The sequence below is a fragment of the Solanum dulcamara genome, chromosome 11, assembly GCF_947179165.1.
Source record: "Solanum dulcamara chromosome 11, daSolDulc1.2, whole genome shotgun sequence".
NCBI classification, from domain to species: domain Eukaryota; kingdom Viridiplantae; phylum Streptophyta; class Magnoliopsida; order Solanales; family Solanaceae; genus Solanum; species Solanum dulcamara.
Window position 1 is genome coordinate 47,149,013 of NC_077247.1, and position 14,563 is coordinate 47,163,575.

Sequence of the window (14,563 nt, forward strand, 5' to 3'; positions counted from 1 at the left end):
AGATTAAGTGACGGATCATAACATCAGGCTCATATCTACAAGCATGCCTTCCAACAAGACTTCCGATCCTCGACCCTAACGGAACTCCAGTTTGAGATCTTGAGGGATGAAGAGGGTAAGGGGTTGTGTTACGTCGCTGGTTGCTCAAGTTCACCAAGATTTTCCTCTATATACAAAATAAGATTCATATTTACTAATTGTAGCTGGAGATTTTGGTTTGTCAAACATAATATGAGTTTTATTTTCCACCAAAACATTACAGAATCACACTTTAATTTTCGTTCAGGACTTGGAATTTCACTTACAATTTTGTGTATAAAAATTGTTGAGATCGATATGAAATATATATATATATATATATATATATATCACGATTTCATGTATAAAATCAATATAAATTTTGTATAAAATATGCATATATAACTGTATAAATTGTGTGTAAAATTCATATTAACTTTTACTCTCTAGTCATTGAAGTTTTTTGTTTGTTTATAAAACATGATTCAATTTCTGATTAGATGATTTGGGCAAAGAAATTTCAGAAAAAAAATTCACAGTTATAATTCTTCGAAATTGTGAGTACAAAAGCGGATCTTTTCAAAGTTTAATAGGGTTTGTTTGAAACAGTGTTTAAAAATGGAAACACCGCTTCAAATATATACTATACTCTTTCAAAACAAATGAGTTGTTCACTTTCAATGCTAAAAGACAAGAACATGTAGGATACACATGAGAATAAGCTCTTGGAAGGATAGAGCTATTATTGGAATGACACAAATGTTAATTATTGAATAACAAGAAAAGAGTAAGCTGTCACAATACTGAGCATGCCATCACAAACCTAATTGCATACATAAAGACAGCTCATCAAAAGACTTGTTCCATACATAAATAAATAAAATATGAATAATTTGATTGAAAAAAAATTCAATTATTTTTTAATTATTCAATTAGATAATAATTAAATAATTTAATGATTTCTTTTTTAATATTTAATATTGATTAGCTCACCAATTCATATGTACTGAAACTCTATTCGCTTGTGAAATCATTTGATTTGAAAACAAATTATGAAAAAATTAATTATATTTGGATTAGTTATGTTTGAATAAGTTATCATAATATTATTTTTGAGTGTATTTAATTTATTGTATTAAAAATAATATGCATGACATAATTTCTACAAATAAGTTATTTATTTACAAAAAAAAAAAAATAACTTTCATAATTGTAAAGAAAGTGAAAAGTGATGTATTAAAAAATTTTGATGGGGGTATGTTTAACTATTTTATTTTGAATAAGTTATCCCATAATTATTGTTCCACCCAAATATAAGAATAATGTATTCCAATATTAATTATTAATCATGTGATAAATTTTTCCACCTTTGTAACCAAATAAGGATGAAAGGGTACTAAAAATTTATCCCAGAATTATTTCCTTAATCCGTGAAGTCTATTGCTATTAGTCAAAAGCAAAAGCAGTTGACCTATCAGCTTTACCCTCTGTCCTGCCCTGCCTACAAGTGCATCACTCTTTTTGGGAAATTCTGATGAATGGATGTTCCAATGGATAGTGAAATGTTCAGAGCTCAGGCTCATATCTACAGGCATGCCTTCAGTTTTGCAAATTCCATGGTTCTTGGTTGTGCAATTCAATTAGGCATACCAGATGTAATTCATAGTCAAAAGCAGCCAATGACTCTCTCTGAACTTGTTTCTCAGCTCAAACTTCCCCCTGCAAAATCAGATGCAATTCATCGATTGATGCGCCTATTGGTATACTCTGGCTTCTTTGCCACTGCAAAATTTCTTGATGAAAACTCAGAAATTCAACAAGGGTATGTTCTTACACCTTCTTCTAAGCTGCTTTTGAAGAGTGAGATCCCAAATTTGTCACCTTTTGTTAGAGCAATGGTTGATCCTGTTATGGTGAATCCATGGAAATCTTTGGGGGATTGGTTTCTAGGAAATGAAACCACCCCATTTGAGACAGCACATCGTGCACCCATGTGGGAATTCTGTGACCAAAATCCAAGATTCAACAGTGTTTTCAATGAAGCAATGGCTAGTGATTCCCAAATGATGTGTTTGGTTGTGAAAGACTGCAAACAAGTTTTTCAGGAGATGGATTCCTTGGTTGATGTTGGAGGTGGCACTGGAATTATAGCTAACACTATTTTGGCTGCATTTCCTCATCTTAAATGCACTGTGTTGGATCTCCCTCATGTTGTTGCTAACATGCCAGACACACATAATTTGAAATATGTAGGAGGTGACATGTTTCAGTCAATTCCCTCTGCTGATGCCATTTTGTTTAAGGTAACACGATTCTAGCTCTGTTGTTTACCAACTGCTGGTACATCTCTAAATGGAAATTTGATATGCTGATATTGATGCACTCTAGGATTTCCTCAATCTGATTAACTTGAGGGATGAAAGGTCTTGTTCTCTTCCTCTTGGTTTGTAGAATTAACATATTGTTGGCTTTAATTGATAGTTTGAATGTGAAATTGAGGGAAAAAGAAATGGAGAGAACAAATGATTTTTTCTCTCTTGCTTTATTAAATAAGCTTTGGTCCCACTGCTTCGATATAATTGATTGATAATCTTTTTGAACCAAATTTTCTTTAAATTTTAATTAATTAATATTATTTATTTATTTAATTAATTAAATGAAAAAATCCTGACCCGTGATCCGCGACCCGTTTCTTTCCCGGATTAATTTAAAATATTTCCCTCCGTTTTTCCAACAGATTTTTGAAAGGTTGCAACCTTGTCCGAAAAGTTGCAAACCTTTTCTCAACAGGCAATTTTTTTCCCAACAGATGCCTTTTCTTAAAAGGTGCAAACAGTCTATATATGTCTCTTAATCCTCAGAATGTAAATACAAATTTTTTTCTGAAACATCTTCTTTTTCTTCTTTCTGCATTTCCTAAAACTTGTGTGATATACAACCATCAAGTAGTTCGCAGTCACCATAATTTCCTGTACCGCTATTCTGGTGAGTAAATCGTTCTATCCTGGGAGGAAAGATTCCAAAAACCTTTGGTACATTGAGGGGAATAATTTCCTTAAGGACACACTGTGCATTCAGTGGGCTCGGTTTCTTGTTCATATATAATTTTACCAAACACTGTTCTTATTTTCTGTTCTGGTTCTATCTTTTATTTCAGATTCTGTCTTTATTACTTTCAGAAGTTTTTTGTTACTGTTTAATATTTTCAATACAGTTTTCTAACACATATGTCAGTCCCTCTCTATAGATTAATCCTCAGTCTGGATAATATGTTCTTTCCGAATATCCCAATTTAAGGCTAAAGATTTTCTTCAGCTCATAGTTTTCAATTTCTCGCATTTAAAATGAATATCTCTGCAAACCAAAGAAGCTCCATGGAAGAAGGATTTTAATATGAGGACATGGTTGTTCAGAATTGGCATAATATATAAATAGATACTTAAACTTGGCCTCAACTAATTAGTAAGCACTACAACCTTGAATATGCACATCTAGATGCTTCAATTCATTTTCATTGTGTCAATTAAACATTCCAATTCATAAAATGATTATCTAGACACCTCCAAATATTATGTGCCACATCAGTATTGGGTGTGCACCAGACACAATGGCGCAGAATTGGAGTGTTTAGTTGTCATTTGAGATCAAGTTGAGGTCTCTAGATTTGCACTCTCAAAGTTGGAGTGCTTGTTTACCAGCTAAGGGCAAATTTGAGTGTTGTTTATGTATTATGCCTTCAGAAATTTCTTTGCAACTTGTTGAACATGTAGTTATAGTTAAGTATATGGAAGAAAGATCCTAGGTTTGAGCTCACTGCACCCTTTATCAAAAAAAAAAAAAAATCACATTATGGGCGTGTTGTAGATATAATTAAGTAAATAACTTTAATCGCACATCTCAACAATTCGTACTTTCTTATGTAGTATTTCAAATACTCCCTCCATCCCCAACACATTGCCTTAGTTACTATTTAGACAATAAAAGATATTTTCTCTGATCATAATATTTTTCAACTACTTATTAAATATTTTGAATTATTATTTTTATGTAGTTTCTAAATATATAAATTTATTTCAAAAAAATAAAAAAAATTATGTCCGAATTCACACCAAACATTAGTTAATTTGATCCTCGTATTCTGAATCAAGACACTCTTTTTGGAGTACTATATAGTTTTTGTATTAAAGGCTATAGGTCATCATTGATCAGTTTGTGCTGTTTATAATGTCTTGTTTAATTTCAGCTACATTTAGAAGGGGAAAAATAGGTGATTCGAATCCTTGTTCTTCTGATTTCCTCTTGTCTGCTTTCTTGCTCATGCAAATGACTAACAAAACAGTTAAAAAACTGTCATATGCTTGAGAAAAAATGAGTTAATTTTTGCAGCATGTGATGCATAATTGGAGTGATGAGGATTGTGTGAAGATACTAAAGAGATGTAGTGAAGCTATCAAGGATAAAAATGAGGGAAGAAAAGGGAAGGTCCTTATCATTGATATGGTATTGGATGGAGATGATGAAGAAGCAGGCATGACTGAAGTGAAGCTCATTTTTGATGTACTAATGATGGTTTTACTCACTGGAAGGGAGAGAAGTGAGAAAGAATGGGAAAAGCTTTTCCTTGAGGCTGGTTTCATGAGCTACAAGATTACACATATCTTTGGCCTAAGGTCCCTCATTGAAGTTTTCCCTTAAAATATTATGTAAGGATTAAAATAAATTGATGAACTACATGCATTATTAAGGAAACAATCAGATGAAATTATGGAGACAGGTAGATAAAAATAAGAGAAAATGGTCGAATGTGTATGTTTACGATCTGAAATATACCAATTTTGCCTTCCGCATGACTGGTCTAATTTTGCTCGACGGTTTGGAAAAAATCTCTTTTTTCTAACAGAACTCCAATTTGAGAGAAAATATAAATATTTTTTTTTCTTGTAGAATTTGAACACGTGAAATCCATGCATTTCATGCTACAATTTGGTTAATGACAAGGTGAAATATATAAACGACTTTTTAAACCAGTCCAGATATTCCACTTGGACACCTCAACTGAGGCCCTTTTCACCTGAATACTCTTAACACACTTTCTCTGTGTCACTTAGACACATTGCAGTAATGTGTAACTATATGTGTTTCACACATCCTAAAGGAACGCGAGACACATAATTTTTTTAGCAGATTTGAATCCAAGGACAAGTCAATAGAGAGGAAAATAATAATATTCTTTTACTTTTTTGTCCTTCAACTCAATTCTTCCCCATCAGTGCATTTCAGTTATGTTTGAATTCTTCAAAACTTAGTGGATCCACAGAAGCTTATTGAAAAAAACAAATTAAAAGGGAAAAAAAAAGAAGCAGCAAACAACAAAGTGAAAGAGGAAAAGCAAGAAGAGTAAAGGGGGTGTGTTTGGATGAAGGTTTTTTTTTTCTTCTTTTCAAGGTCTATTAGGATTTTTTGGTCCTTTAGGGCGAAGGAGGTTTTCGCTTTACATACCTCATTTGCTGACTTACACACTCATGAACAATCAGCCTCTCCTTACAGTAAGAGACCTACACAAAACAAGTGACAGAACCATCACAAACAGTCCATTAACACACCCCGAGTCATATCGGCAATATGTCGGCTTCTAAAGAGCTATTATTGGTATGGCACACATTTTAATTTTTGAATAACAAGAAAAGAGGGAGCTGTAACTATTCTAAGCATGCCATCACAAACCTAATTACATACATAAAGACAGCTCATCACAAGCCTTGTTCTATACATAAAAGATAGCTCATCACAAGCTAGTTTCAGCAACAAGATTGAAAACTTCCTGAGCTAATGGAAACAAATAGTAATAATGTTGAAACAGCCAGTGAACTCTTCAAAGCACAGGCTCATATTTACAAACACGCATTTGCTTATGCAAATTCCATGGCCCTGAATTGTGCCATTCAGTTAGGCATACCAGATATAATTCATAACCACAAAAAACCAATCACTCTTCCTGATCTACTTTCAGCACTCAAACTTCCCTCATCAAAATCAAATGGCATTCATCGACTGATGCGTCTGTTGGTGCACTCTCAATTCTTTGATATAACAAAGCTCGAAGAAAACTCAGAAACAGAAGGATATGTTTTGACAACTTCTTCAAGGCTGCTTCTTAAGAGTGAAATTCCATATTTGTCACCTTGTGTTCGAGTAATGGTTGATCCTGTCCTTGTCACTCCTTGGAAATTATTGGGAGAATGGTTTCACAAGAATGAAGAAGCAACACCGTTTGAGACAGCACAATGGGGTGCCTATGTGGAACTTTTGTGCACAAAATCCAAGATTTGACAGTTTTTAATGAAGGAATGGCTAATGATTCCCAAATGATGAGATTAGTTGTGAAGGACTGCAGGGAAGTTTTTGAGGGATTGAACTCATTGGTTGATGTTGGAGGGGGCACTGGCATTATAGCTAAGACCATCTTGGAGGCAATACCTCACTTGAAATGCACTGTCCTTGATCTTCCACATGTTGTTGCCAACATGCCACAGAGTGAGAATTTAAGCTATGTAGGAGGGAATATGTTTCAGTCTATTCCCCAGGCTGGCGCAATTTTACTTAAGGTATGCACAAAAGTTTTATACTTGACATGTTCTAGTTTTATTTTGATTGATATTGGAGGGGTGTTGGAATTAGAGCAAAGAATTTTGTCTGCATTTCCTCACCTAAAATGCACTGTGTTAGACCTTCCTCTTGTTGTTGCTCAAATGCCATAGACAGAAAATTCGAAATATGTGGGGGGTGACATCTTTCAGTTACTATATGGTTTCTGTATTAAAGGCTAAAGGTCATCAGTTTGTGATGTTTACAAAGGGTCTGTTTTAGTCAGTTACCTTTTTTTTCTTTTTTGTTAGAGTGGATTAGAGTCACACACTAGTTGGGAAATGGACTAGTGGCCTGCTTATATAGACTTGGCAATCCTTCCTTCATGAGCTAGCTATTAAGGTTGAGTTAAGCACAAATGTCATATCTTTTACCTTTTATCTTGCTAGAAGGGGAAAATAGTTGATTTGAATCCCTATTCTTCAGATTTCCTCTCATCTGCGTTTTTGCTCATGTCAATATCTAACAAAACAGTTGAGAAAATTTGTTCTATGCTTGAGAAAGTATGTTTTTTGCAGAATGTAATGCAGAATTGGAGTGATGAAGATTGTCTGAAGATACTAAAGAGATGCAGAGAAGCTATCAGGGATAAAGATGAAGGAAGAAACGGGAAGGTCCTTATCATTGACATGGTATTGGATAGAGATAATGAAGTAGCAGACATGACTGAAGTGAAGCTCATCTTTGATGTACTAATGATGGTTGTAGCTACTGGAAGGCAGAGAACTGAGAAAGAATGGGAAAAGCTATTCCTTGAGGCTGGTTTCATGAGCTACAAGATTACACCTGTCTTTGGTTCAAGGTCCCTCATTCAAGTTTCCCCTTAAAATTATCCACTCTACGTTTCTTAGTCCTCATTTGTTTTCATTAAGATTAAGATGTCTGAATGCACATCTGAATGTGCATAATTTATCAAATAAAATATTAATTAAATAAAACAAAATCATTATTTGATTAAAAAATGTAATATTTATGTTCGCTAATGATAGTAGAGATGGTTTTTAGTGATGGTGATGGTGGTAATGGTTGGTGTTAGTGGATAGTAATGGTGGTGGTGACAGTCGTGATGGTGGAGGTGGTTGGCAACTTGGCGTTGTAATGGTTGTCATGATGGTGGTGATTGGTAGTGGTGTTGACGGTGAAGTTAGTTGATGCTAGTAATTGGCGGTGTTGACGGTGGTTACTGATGGTGGATAGCGTGGTGGTGATTAGTGATTGTGGATAGGCATACCAGATATTATTCATAATCACAAAAAGACAACCACTCTTGCTGAGCTACTTTCAACAATCAAACTTCCTGCATAAAAATCAATTGGCATTCATGGACTAATGCATTTGTTGGTGTCCTCTGGATTCTTTGCTACAAATGAAAACTCAGGCTGAATTAGGATATGTTTTGACAACTCCTTCGAGGTTGCTTCTTAAGAGTGAAATCCCAAACTTGTCACCTTGCACTTGAGCAATTATTGGGAGAATGATTTCACAAGAATGAAAAGAGACAGCATTTGAGGCAGCACATGAGTGCCTATGTGGGATTTTTGTGCACAAAATCCAAGATTCGACAGAGTTTTCAATGAAGGAATGGTTAGTGATTCCCAAATGATGAGATTAGTTGTGAAGGACTGCAGTGAAGTTTTCGAGGGATTGAACTCTTTGGTTGATGTTGGAGGAGGCACTGAGATTATAGCTAAGACCATCTTGGAGGCATTTCCTCACTTGAAATGCACTGTACTTGATCTTTGACATGTTGTTGCCAACATGCAACAGAGTGAGAATTCAAGCTATGTAGGAGAGGATATGTTTCAGTTGTGGTAACTAACAACTGGCCACTTTGGCACGCATGTACTGAAATTGAATGCTGAAACTGGATGCAGGCATTACATGAAATGCACACATTAAGACAATCAATCAATTGTATTCACAAAGAACTAGTATTTTCAACATAATGCATTTATTTGTCTGAAAACTGCGCTAGGATAGAATATCCAACAAATCCCGAAATCTACAACCATTAGGCCTGAACACATCAACACAAAATAGTTCAATTCATTTTAATTGAATGAATCCCCAATCCTTGAAAATCTCAAGTTTTCATGCTAGGGTTGAGTTTGAATCCATTTAAGTCTCAAGTTATCCACTAGAATTATCTATTCATTCCATCAAATTTTGATTAATTCCTAATTTCCTACAACCCATCTTTTTCACCAAGATTTCAAACAGCCATTAATGACTTCTTTCAGTTCCAAAAGGAAATTACTACAAAAAATTGAGCTTTATAATTTCATACTATCTTCAAGGTTCCTGCAGCCTTCTTTATTTGTGTTTATAATTGTCCGACCTCTTTATACTAAATCTTTGGTAGGGAGCCTTAGCGGGCGCAAATTCTAATATACTCCAGCTCCGAATATTGGAGACCCCTTTATACTAAATCCTTTATCAACCATAGCCTAGTTTTGGAAGTCAAGGGCATTACCATAAGCAACAATTTGTATCATGGATTCAATGTTCGAGATCCTTTTTATCTTAATATTTCTCCCTCTGTTCCATTTATTTATGTGAAGTTATTTTGACTGATAGAAGGGTAGCCTTAGCATTATTAGTAATATTGTTGATTAGGAGGTTGCATATAACAGAACCTTATGGTAAATTAGATAAAATACTTTTATTAAGTTTAAAAATGTTCGATGCTTTACCTTGTAATTCTTTCACTCTATTTCCCCTTTCCTTACCCTTTTTTCTAAAAAATAAAAATAAAAATGTAAAACTTTGAAGTTGGTCTAACTCTAACGGTTGTTGCAAAGATGTAATTGTGTGTACGTGTAAAGAACTCAAACATGACAATGGAATGTTAATATGATTTGATGACAATGCTCCACTGATTATTGATCAAGAAGAAAATCCAAAAGGAATTCGAATTTTTGGTGCGATTGCTGGGGAATTGAGAGACTCACAAGGTATTATAAAATGAAATTGTGATTTATTTCTAATGGGATATTTGAAACTCGATCAGACCTTTGGAGGGATCTAATATGATATTGGGTTGTATGAACCGTCTCATTTAAAAGTTCAAAGAATACGTATAAGAGTATTATTTATTTTAGATTTGCAACAATCGTTCTGAATGTTCCATTTCCTTAAGAAGACATTATTTAAGAAAAAAATATTAATTTCCTTAAGAAGACATTATTTAAGAAAAAAATTTAAACTTATGCAGAGTTTAATTTTGAGAAGGATCAGTTTTATGACAAATCAAATTCCTTAATGATGCAACTGCATATGCTTGTTCATACATTAATACGTTATCGTGTGCCAACATTCAACTATGTTATTGCAGTAAATTGAAGTAACAGCTACTTAACAAGTTGATCCCTGACAGCCTGTGGTACTCATACAGCCATACTTGACGATCAAGAGTCTAAAAGTCTTATGTAAAAAAAAATTATTAATAATATTTTCTCCGTTTCATTTTATTTGTCTTTTTTTTTTTGCGATTTGTTTAAATAGAATGTCTCTTTCCTATTTCTAATTTTTCACCTAAAATGTTTAAAACCATAATATTAATAAATATTTTTATACATCTTATATATTTTTAATTTAGACAATAAGATTCAATTATGTTCGACAAAAAAATTGAAGGGGAGGGAATAGTTAAACTTGCACAAGAAAATTATTTTAAAATTCATTTTTTAAACTGCCCAAAGTTGAAAAACAATAAAATGGTACCACTTGATCTACTGTTGGTATTTTCCCGTTTCGAGTGACCTGAATATTTAATTGAATTTAATTATTATACATGACAATATAAATAAACGTAAAAGGGTAAAAAAAAATGTTCTTGAACTACGTGAAATCGAACAAAAAATGTCCTTAGCTAATAATTTGATCTAAAAATATTTCTGCCGTCATTTGTTTGATAAAAAAATGCCTCCATTATTACTTAATGAGTCAAAGATGACTCGAAAACATATTACAAGATTTTACTTATAAAAAGCTCACACTATTCGGTTACCTACAAGATAATATCGATACTAACCATAAGTCATATGGAAAAATAAAGCTAGTAGCATATTACAACATGCTAAAATGCATTGATAAATTATTTTTTTAATTAATCTTGCACAAGAATAACTGAAAAGGGACAATTAGTTAGCACAAATTTCGTATTGAAAGTCTATTATATGTTCAGCTGATGATGGCATTGGTAGGCATGAATTTTAAGAAATTATCACATGGAGACAAGAAGTCAAGAACATAACAACTAGATATAGGTTACTTATCAAAATTCTGTTGAGATTTCCATACAAGTTGTTCTTTGCTACACATGCACGTAAATTAGGCACTAGATATATAAAAGAAGCCACTTGGAACTCTTCTTCTTGATTACACTGGCTTCTAGGAGGAAGAGAAGAAAAAAGAATGGTTTTCCAAAAAGAGTACCTCGATTTGTTATTGGTCCCAAGTGGGCTCTTCATCATGTTCACTTACCATTTCTATTTGCTCTATAGATACCTTACCATTCCTCATACCACTATCATGGGCTTTGAAAACAATGACAAGAGAGCTTGGGTTGAAAGAATCATGCAGGTAAAGTATGTACATAAAAAAATACGAATTCAAAATTTAAACTTGATGATTCGAACATAGTACATAGTGTGTTTTTGAAAGTATGAGTTCAGGATTTAATATTTGTCGAAATTAGTGGTGGGGCCACCTTTGTCCGAAGGGAGTTAGTTGACACTCATTCATTGTAAAATTACACTGCGTAGATAGGCCAATCCCCCCCCCCCCCCCTCCCCTTGGGTTTTTTCGTGTGCTTATCTTTTTATATTTTGAATCTCCTCTATGAAAATCTTGATTTTGTCACTGGTAGGAATTTTAGTAATATTGGATTCAATTGAACTCGTACATTGGACATAGGTTGCATCTAAGTTTGAGTATGTATGTAGTGTGAGCACGCGTGTATACACCTCAATTTGATTTCCTCATAGGAAAATTTAGAAAGGAACTTCAGAAATTCTCAGATTATTTCTGTTGAATGTTGCAGGCTTCAGATGGCAAGACTATAGATACAGCTCTAAGTGTTTTAGAATCCAACAACAGTGGAGCAACATTCTTGGCAACAGTTTCATTATCATTGAGTTCTCTCATTGGAGCTTGGATGGCTAACAACACTCTTTTTAGTAGTGTACTAATCTATGGTGACACAAGGCCAGAAACAATGTCAATCAAGTTCATAAGTCTACTAATCTTCTTCATGATGGCTTTTGCATGTTTTGTACAATCATCCAGATGCTTCATTCATGCAAATTACTTAATAACCACACCAGATACTGATATACCAATTAGTTATGTTGAATTGGCTGTGATAAGAGGAGGTGAGTTTTGGTCACTTGGGCTTAGAGCACTTTATTTTGCAACCACTATGCTCCTATGGTTTTTTGGTCCAATTCCCATGTTTGTTACTTCAATTGGGATGGTTTTCTTCCTCCATAACCTTGACAAAAACACAAAGGAATTGCACGATCATCGATTTTCTGGAAAAAGAAAGCAGTTCTACAAGAGAGTTGAGGATACTACAAGCAGGGCAACTCTGCTTTAGGCAAAATTTCACCCTGGCTAGTACACAATCTTGATGTAATATTTAAATAATTTTTTAAGTTGTACAAAAATAGTAAATGCCAACATCTAATTTTGGCATTTCCTTGTAATATAATTGGTAAATAAGTTTACTTACAATCACAACTATCATAACTTGTAAGATTATCTATTTAACAGCTTAAGCAAGAGGTTTATGTTGACAAGTTTCTTTTGCAATACTTTAAGCCAGAGGTTTGCTTTAATTAAACAAATAGCAAATTGTGATAAAAGTTCCTTTGAAGCAACAACAATTTTTTGCCAATTTCATACATCACAAACACCATTCAAATCCTTCCAATCTCACAAATCTACAAACGAGAACAGAAGAAAAGTGGGAAAGAAGGAAATAACAAATGGTATTCCAAAAAGAACACCTTGATCTTTTCTTGGTGCCTAGTGGATTGCTCATCCTGTTTGCTTACCATATCTTTCTTCTCCAAAGATACATCAAGAATCCTCATACCACTGTCTTTGGATTTGAGAACAATGATAAAATAGCTTGGATTCAAAAAATCATGCAGGTAAGTATTAATAAATCTCTTATTAGTCCATCAAAAGTTTTAACGTTCTCGGTGTGTTCATGCGTTTGGACATGATTTAGTTGAAATTTGGGGGCAAAAACTACTCCAGTATTTCAAGTTTAAGTTGTGTTTGGACATGAAACCATAATTGATGTTTTGTGACTAAAAACTTCTGCAAATGATTTTAGTCTTATGTACTGTGATGTCTTAGGCTTATGTACTGTGATTTGTTAATATTATCTTTTAAAGAATATCGTTCACTCACCAATCGAATACCTGAAAAAACATTGCCCAAAATCTTTTTTTTCCATGAAAATTGTGTTTTCAGGATAACATTTCCCTATTTAAATAACTTTCGTCATACCAAACATACTAAGATGTGTGTATTTTTTTCAGACCGAAAACCGGGATGTTATGACAGCCTTAGATGTTCTATCATCAAATAATTCAGGAGCAACATTCTTGGCAACTGTGTGTTTAACTCTGAGCTCTCTAATTGGAGCATGGATGGCAAATACTTCAACTATTTTTAGGAGTGAATTGATATATGGTGACACAAGGGCAGCAACTTTGTCCATTAAGTACATAAGCCTTGTTGTATGTTTCTTGGTTGCATTTTCATGTTTTGTTCAATCATCAAGATGTTTCATCCATGCAAATTACCTAATTAGTATACCAAATAGTGAAGTTCCTACAAGCTATGTGGAGTTGGCTGTGATTAGGGGAGGTGATTTTTGGTCTATTGGGCTTAGAGCTCTTTATTTTGCTATCACTTTGTTGCTATGGTTTTTTGGTCCAATTCCAATGTTTGTTACTTCAATTGGGATGGTTTTTCTTCTTAATTATCTTGACACCAACAAGACCCCATTGGTGCAACATCATTCTTCCAGCAAGCTTAGAGGAAATTATGTTAGTTGTCAGGTGAATTAGTAAAAAATTGAATTTTGTAACTTTGAAATGTAATATCAGCAATATGAGCAAAAAGATTTCTCCTTTCCTATTTCTCCATTCATTTTAATTTGTTTGTCATACTTTGACTTGACACGAAGTTTAAGAAAATAGAAAAAACTTTTGAATATGGTGATCTTAAACTAAAGATATATATATATATAATGAACCAAGATATCTTTTAATCTGATCGTCTTAAACATGTCATGTAGAAAATTATAATTACAGAAATGTCAAAAAAAAAGTATGACAAATAAATTCTATAATGTTTGACTAAGATAGTCCATCAACTGGTTTCAGCCCATTGTCTATAGGAAAAGGGAAAGGAAAATTTGAGAAGATTAGTGTCACGATCCCAACTCACCGTGACTGGCACCCACAATACTTATTCCAATGGGAGAACCATTCTAACAGCCCAGTAACAATAATCGCAACATGTGCACAAGTTTAAAGATTTCGGATGCAGGTTTAAATTAAGAGAAGTGCTGAGTTTCCATAAACTCAAAAAACTAACTAGTCATAACCTCAAATGTGCGGAATTAACAGCCCTAAGAACTGAAAGTCATCGTACCAAAACTCTAATCTAACAAGTCTAGAATAAGAGCGTAACTCCAAAAGGAAACTGGTAATAAACAAAACAATGTCTAACATCTGAGTCCCAAAAAGGAAAAGGACTAGAACAATGATAAAGTCCACGGCAGGTTGAAGGAATAGCTCACCCTTGAACACGAAATACACAATCACTCCTCCAGGCGAGGTCTCTCCGCAACGGCTGAATATTCTCAATTGTTTGC

General features: G+C 33.8%; 3 protein-coding genes and 2 pseudogenes across 3 annotated transcripts; all 5 read left to right on the forward strand.

Annotated features, from left to right (window-relative positions):
• The first annotated feature begins 1,450 nt into the window (after window positions 1–1,450).
• LOC129873876 (trans-resveratrol di-O-methyltransferase-like) lies at window positions 1,451–4,787 on the forward strand. The gene is made up of 2 exons (XM_055949063.1): window positions 1,451–2,321; window positions 4,405–4,787. The coding sequence occupies exons 1-2, from the start codon at window positions 1,557–1,559 to the stop codon at window positions 4,711–4,713; spliced, it is 1,074 nt and encodes a 357-aa protein (XP_055805038.1). The 5' UTR covers window positions 1,451–1,556; the 3' UTR covers window positions 4,714–4,787.
• Window positions 4,788–4,865: 78 nt separating this feature from the next.
• LOC129873875 (trans-resveratrol di-O-methyltransferase-like) lies at window positions 4,866–7,583 on the forward strand (annotated as a pseudogene).
• Window positions 7,542–8,575, forward strand: LOC129872653 (trans-resveratrol di-O-methyltransferase-like; annotated as a pseudogene).
• Window positions 8,576–11,056: 2,481 nt separating this feature from the next.
• Window positions 11,057–12,283, forward strand: LOC129874928 (uncharacterized). Its single transcript, XM_055950319.1, has 2 exons — window positions 11,057–11,247; window positions 11,708–12,283. The coding sequence occupies exons 1-2, from the start codon at window positions 11,080–11,082 to the stop codon at window positions 12,260–12,262; spliced, it is 723 nt and encodes a 240-aa protein (XP_055806294.1). The 5' UTR covers window positions 11,057–11,079; the 3' UTR covers window positions 12,263–12,283.
• Window positions 12,284–12,574: 291 nt separating this feature from the next.
• LOC129874107 (uncharacterized) lies at window positions 12,575–13,808 on the forward strand. The gene is made up of 2 exons (XM_055949333.1): window positions 12,575–12,821; window positions 13,218–13,808. The coding sequence occupies exons 1-2, from the start codon at window positions 12,654–12,656 to the stop codon at window positions 13,749–13,751; spliced, it is 702 nt and encodes a 233-aa protein (XP_055805308.1). The 5' UTR covers window positions 12,575–12,653; the 3' UTR covers window positions 13,752–13,808.
• Window positions 13,809–14,563: the final 755 nt, after the last annotated feature.